This window comes from Olea europaea, unplaced genomic scaffold (genome assembly GCF_002742605.1).
Source record: "Olea europaea var. sylvestris unplaced genomic scaffold, O_europaea_v1 scaffold1985, whole genome shotgun sequence".
In the NCBI taxonomy this organism is placed as follows: domain Eukaryota; kingdom Viridiplantae; phylum Streptophyta; class Magnoliopsida; order Lamiales; family Oleaceae; genus Olea; species Olea europaea.
Genome location: NW_019237714.1, coordinates 160928 through 167629, shown reverse-complemented (window position 1 = coordinate 167629; position 6702 = coordinate 160928). Strand labels below are relative to the sequence as shown.

The 6702-nt window shown below is 44.0% G+C and overlaps 1 protein-coding gene and 1 pseudogene across 1 annotated transcript; one reads left to right on the top strand and one right to left on the bottom strand.

Annotated features, from left to right (window-relative positions):
• Positions 1-8: 8 nt before the first annotated feature.
• LOC111379414 lies at positions 9-1071 on the bottom strand (the record flags this gene model as incomplete). The annotated part of the gene is made up of 2 exons (XM_023002767.1): positions 712-1071; positions 9-634 (listed from the first exon to the last, which is right to left on the bottom strand). Coding segments are annotated over exons 1-2 (786 nt in total), but the record flags the coding sequence as incomplete, so codon positions are not given.
• Positions 1072-5136: 4065 nt separating this feature from the next.
• Positions 5137-6702, top strand: part of LOC111379412 — a 23113-nt pseudogene continuing 21547 nt past the window's right edge.

The following is a 6702-nucleotide window of genomic DNA, read 5'->3' as shown; positions in this document are numbered from 1 at the left end:
TCCTTCACCAAGCCCTCGAGTTGGATACTTGTGCTCAGTGCCCGGGCCACGCAGGCGCTGTTCGCCGCCACCAAGTCTTCGGCCGTGCAGGAGGCGGTGTGGTCCCTCCACTCTTCGGTCCAATACTTGCTGTGGACTACCGCCACTGCAGCTGTTTCCGGGGGGAGAGCCTCCAGCACCTCCCTTACTGGCTCTTCTGAACTGGTGCCGAGGAAGTCAACTTCTTTGCTGGAGCGGGCCCTTTTCCTCCTCTGCTGCCCCGGAACGTGTTCAATAGGTACGGCCGTAAGGGGCGACGTGTCCGGGGTAGCGACAGGCTCCGTAGCAGTGGGGTTTCTTTCTAGGAGGGCCACCCCCATGGGAATAGTTGTCTGCCGCATAACTGGGGGTGGCCTCGCCACAGTTGGGCGTCTGGGAGGAGCAGTACTTTTCTTGCCCTTCCTTCGGAGGTCGGCCTCCGGATCCTCCTGAACCTCCTTCTCCGTCGGAGGCTGAAGTCTCTTACTGGCCTCCACCAGCTCCTCCATTTGCTTCTTATACGAAGAGGAGGAGGCCTTCAACGCCCTTGCTTCAGCCATCATTTTCTGAATGGTTTTGAAGTCGGGGCGTACTGGCAGCTTCTTGTTGAAGTTATCTACAAAAAACGAATGAGAAATTAATACAAGTATAGGGAGTTCGGTTTAAAAAAAGTGTGGGCTCCGGTCCTATTACCTTGGGACGCCATTAAGTCATGAGTGATGAAATGTATGTTTTTCCGAATCAGCCTGTGATATGACCTCTTCTTTTGAGGCAGCTGATAAATAATACAGATAGTGTCGAAGTCCTCTGTCGATAGCTCGCACCGAGGGAGGGAACCTGCGAAAGGAAACATTTCTGTTAAACACAAGCCCGGCCGAAGAGAAACAAAATATCAACTACTATACTCACTAAGTGTTGAAAACTTCGCCGGGACCGTAAGAGGCGCCAGGGGGTCCCCCTCCATTGTGTCCCATCGCCCCGCTGCCCAGCACCAAGAGCTCTTCCATTCCTTGATGGAGCTCGGCAGATCGATCACAAATGGAGTGTGGGAACCCCATGAAGTCTGGTAGTACCAACCCCGGGTCTTATCCCCCCCAGCAGTAACCTTGGGTATGTAGAGAGTCTGGAAAACGGAAAGGGGCATCTCCACTCCTAACGACGCCTCTTTCCACAACATCCAGGAGTCCACCATTTGGCTCCAGGAGTTCGGATTGAGCTGCGTCGGGGCTAGCCCGTAGGACCTAAGCACCAACCTAAAGAACGGGTGAATAGGTAGCCTAAGTCCGGCCCTAAGGATCGCCTCACTAATGGCCACGCAGCCCGGCCTTGGGTAACAAGCTCTCTCTTCCGGCCCTGGGAGAATCAGGTCCACACTGTCCGGGATCCTATATTCTATCCTAAGTCTACCAAGGTCGGCCTCCCTCAACTTTGATGGGTAGTCCGACGCCCCCCAGTGCACAGAAGTATCCGGAGGGCTATCTGGTCGCTTCCACATGTTTTCCCCCCCCCCATTATGGCCCCGGCTATTTCTGAGGAGGTCGCCACAATGGGCTCGTCCACCCTCACTATTTCTAAACTCCTACCCAAACCAGAACTCCCTTCCGAGGCCATTCGTTAAGAAATTTTTAGTCTAAATGGGTACTGAAACTTACGGGTTTGGAAGTGTTTCCTAGCCGAAAATTGTGCAAGGTCGCCGAAAATATCGCTCTCTCTCTCGCCGGAGTTGTTTGTAGAACGCTGGAAATCGCCGGAAATTTGGGAGAAAATTTTGTTTCTTTCGTATGGCAAAGGTAGAAACTCTGATAAGCCCCCAAAGTTCACCTTTTATAGGAAAGACAAATCCAACCTCCATCCTTCAATTCAAATACGATCAATCTAAACCGTTCGTTGTATTCTCGATCCCAGCCGTTGAAATGAAACGGCAGATTTGATCTACGCCCAAGATGTCGCTGTGGCTTTCACGCTAAATTGAAACGCGTCGCCTCGGTTACCAACAGTCGTCAATAATAATTACTGGCCGCAGCAGCCTTCTAGGGGAATGGGCGTGGTACCCAACTGTCACCTTGGAAACACGCAACAGTTGTCAAATCATTGGACTTCCGGGTCACCTCAGACGATCTCCTCCCCTAACTTTACAAAGCTTGGACGCACCCGATGCGAACCCCCGTTTGCTATCGCCTCGGTCGCTGCGTCCCCTCCCATGCTTTGCAAAGCTTGAGCCGTCTCCCTCTCCCTTCCAACGCTTCGGTGAAGACGGGTCCCTATAATTTTTATGACGCTTTAGCGTACCCGACGCGAGCGTACCATTGGCTCATCGCCTCGGCTCTGCGTTGGTCCCATGCTCTACAAAGTTGCAGCTACCCCCATGCCGCAATCCGGTCCGAAAAATAAATCCACGTATAATATAAATATTCATTCTCGGATTTGGGGGACCACTGTTACGCCTCATTTTTATGAGCCTCGGTACCGAGGTATCGCAGTGTCATCTTGCCACTCCGAAGCCGGTGAAATCAAATAGACCACCCCGACCTCCCGAAGCTTCTTACTCCCGAAGCTTCTTACCACTCCGACCTTCCGAAGCCTCTCACCACTCCGACCTCCCGAAGCTTCTCCAAAGTGGTACACCGATTCCTGTCACTGATCTGCCGAAGTGTCCCGTCTCCGAGGTCGGGTTCAAGTGGACCCCCGTTAGAAGATTCGCTGCCAATTTAAGATTTGCTCTGCATATAAGGTTTCAATTGATTTGACGTCCCCCATAAAGCTATTTGATGTGACTTATCAACTTTATGTCAATTCAACTTGGGGGAAACAAACTGTCCGCCCACTCTACAAGCGCGGCTGATTGACGCCTATGAGCAGACGCTTCATACCGTCAGATGTATACACGTGTTCCACATCCCACGGTTCATACCACCTATAAATACCCAAAGATTGGCCAGAGACAAAGGTAATGAAACTCTCAATAGATAGCACTCCATAACAAGTTTATATATCCTCCTCCCCCTTTATTGACTGATTGATTTGTGTAGTCCCTGGACACTGTTCCGACCACCCAAACCTGACTTGACCGTCGGAGTGTATGCGGCCGCCACCCCCGTCGGTTCCGACCGTGTGCGCCTGACAGTTTGTTCATTTCATAGGGAGGAATACGTGGAGTATCTACAAGTTGGCCACGTGGAAGTGCCATTTTTAGAGGTCAACACAAACTATGTTATTGTTATTTCAATCTTGATTAAAACTGAAAGTTCAAATTGTATTTAATTGATATGTACATCTTCTAATAAAGTGCTTAGAAGGCTTATATTAAAGATTTAGACTTTGTTTGGCAAATTTATAAATAGTTTATAAAGAGGAAAATGGTGCAACAATATCACGAGTTGCCTTAGGCATAAGAACAAACACTGAAACTCCTCCAAGTATATGGTTAAAAACCTCACCTTCATTAGTTACATTTTATAACTCACCATCCGTTCATCTATTGGAATTCTAACGTCCACTTATTTTTTGGTGGTCCTTAATGTCTCAATCGACCGGACGTGAGAACAAGTCAACGTTTAAACATAGCATAGAAAAGAAATTTAATCCTTCTCGAATTGTGGGTGCAGGATTCTTTGAAGAATTTGTCTCGATCGTGCACCTCAAAAATGAAGCCACGTTTCGTAAGATAATTTTGCTTGATTAGATGTTTGTCCTCGAAGACATAATTTATGTCATATTAATATGTCTGAAGATTTTGAAGAGTTTTTCCCTCGTATGTGGCATAAGCCACATAATAAATTTAGACACTGATTTTCCTTATAAATACCATCTAAATACTCATGGCAATTCTGTAAATATCTGATCTAGAATGGACAAAGTTGAAAATTTCTATACTATGTTTGCATTTGTATCTTAAAGTTATTATCAGTAAGGATCATAACTACAAAAACTATGTTTCTTATTTTAATTCTGCTGGGTGTACATATTTTGGCTCACAAAAAACGTCCAAATGAGTTGGCAGTATTTAAAAAAAAAATTAGAAAAGTCAGACCAATTGTCCCATCCCATTTACCCCTTTCACTAACCCAAAACTCATTCTCCCACCCATTTAACCCACCGAATAGAGAAAGAAATCCCAAGACTTTGCCGCTAGCTATGATTCATGTCTCCGACAAGTTCATTCTACTAAACCATGAATAAGCCCAAGCTTTTCAACTCTATAACTATTTACACTTGCATAAACCCTTATCTCCTACCCATTTTGCCGCCGCGATCGTAACTCTCCGGCTGCTAGCGTTTAACCGTTCCAGCAAAAGGCCGATGTCTTCAAACCCTATCTCTTACCCATCCTTTGCACATTTGTTGAACGATATGTGTTTTGGGTTTTTTTATAGTCTTAATGTTATTCAGAGTAGAAGACGGAAAGCATACAAGAATAACAAGGAATTCAAAATATGAGTCTTTCCCCATTTTGCAGTTCTGTAATGAGAATGTTGGATTTTATTGACATTTACTTTTTTGTTTATTTAATGTTGTAAATTGTGTGTATAAAAACTTGATTTTCACTTATTTATGCTAACTTATAATCTTTCAATTGCTAGAACTATAAGGTACAAAGTCGAATTTTCAGTGCATATCATCCAATAACCATGAAGAAATTGTAATGAAAGACTTTGACAAGCTTCAGAAAGAGAAAAAAAGTTGAAAGAGTTCAAATTCTACTAAAAAACAAATGAAATAAAAGCAGCACTACTTCATGCTACAGTCAACATTTGTGCTCGTAATGAGCAAATGTTAAGAGACATTGTCCACTTAAGTTTTTAATTATTGCTTTCCTCACCTGTTCATTATATTTTTCATTGGGTATTCGATTTTGACTGCAATCTGGTGGTATAAGCTGCTCAATTTCCAAATCCTCTAAATATTGTTTGCCATGTAGGGATGATAGGGAGGAATTTCAGTGTTTGACACAGTTGTAGAAGCTCAAATCACTACTTTGGAGATTGCAAGAGCAAAGTTCGTTGTCCATGGTGTGTAGTCGGAATTCAAAAATGTTTCGAGGTTGAAAAGGAAGGCAATAACAAAGGTGGACAATTCAGAACTTGTAGCAACTCTTGTGGATTTTTTGACTGGGTAACAATGGAAGAATCAAGTACAGAGTCGAGTGTCATTAATGAAGTGATGAATCCTTTACCAATGAGGAAGTCAACGATTTTCCAGGCATGTTCGAACGTCTAACTCGAATTGCTGAGAAACAAAACGTCAATATTTCACTGAACTTGACATTCCGCAAAGGAAAGGAGCCTTCGGAGGATAATGGAAAAGAAAAGGGGCCGGAATGATTATTAGTTATATTCAAACTCAAACTTACTTTAGGTTGAGTTGTTGGGGTTGTGATGTCATGAGAGGATGGAAAAAAAATGGAAGAACCCAACAAGAGTTGTTACTCTAGTTTTGTTGTTGGGTTTGCACTTACTTTATTTTAGTTTTGTCTTGAACATTTACTTGGTTAAAGTAGTGATCGACATTTTGGGCATGAATTAGCTTGTTGAATATATTTCATGGCACGTGGCTTTTTTGTGGGCATGTATCTATTTTCGAATTGGTCATTTGCTGGTTTTAGCCTCAATAGATAATCATAAAAAAGTAAGCCAATACCAGAATGGAGTAATCACAGAGGTGGATGGGCGTGTGATGGTGGCTGTCTCGTATTGGGAAATATTTACAAGTTCGGAATGCTATTATTTGGTGGACAATGAAAATATGAAACATGAAAAGCTAAAGACATCCCATAATATATATATTATTCATCTTTCAAATCTTACACATTATAAGTTCTGCAAAACATATGCTAAATAACAAAGGTAAAATTATGCTAGAATGAAAAATATTGCTAGTTAAGAATGCATCACCAAAAGGAATTCCTGCCATTGGATTCAGATTACAATAGCAATGGTGACTGTTGCGTATTGTCACACCTGTCCTACCCACCTAGGCCAATGGCCCACTCATCCTGATCCACGTGGCATTCCTGCCGAGGTGGCACACATTGTCGAGGTGGGTTATATCCGAAGTGCTTCAAGCCGAGGCCCATGACCCGAGACATGGAACCTGTTGGATGTAGCTGAGGTCCTCAAGTGGAAGTATTTGTCAAATGGGCGAAGCCCCGAAGTTGATGCACGAGCCTCTTAACCACAAGGAAACATCCTCCATGGTCACTTCTCCCAAGAGATCGCCTGCATAGATCTTATTCGAATGATTGATGGAACGTTTGTCATAAGCATAAATGTCAAGTCTTGTCACTAGTATAAAGGACCTGCGCAAGCAATAAATGCATCGTAAGCTAGCAAGTCAAGTCCCATGCCTAAGAACAGACGTTTGAACTAAGGGGATGAGACCACGTGCCACTTCATCCAAGGGCTCCCATTTCATATGTATCACTATAAATACTTCCATTGTGTAATGTCAAAAGCTAATGCAAGAATCAATACTAAAAACCACATTTGCTCAACTCTCTCTCAGTTACTTACAATACACAAATCAAGTTTACACACTTTCACTTATACATTTACAAGTACCGGTTGGTAATTATTGTACAATCGGATTACGAGCAACCCGCCGAATTCCGAACGTCACCGTCCCGCGTCGTTGGGCTACTCCCACGCCCCTTTAAACCGTTCATTTTAGACCGTCCACGTGTCTTAG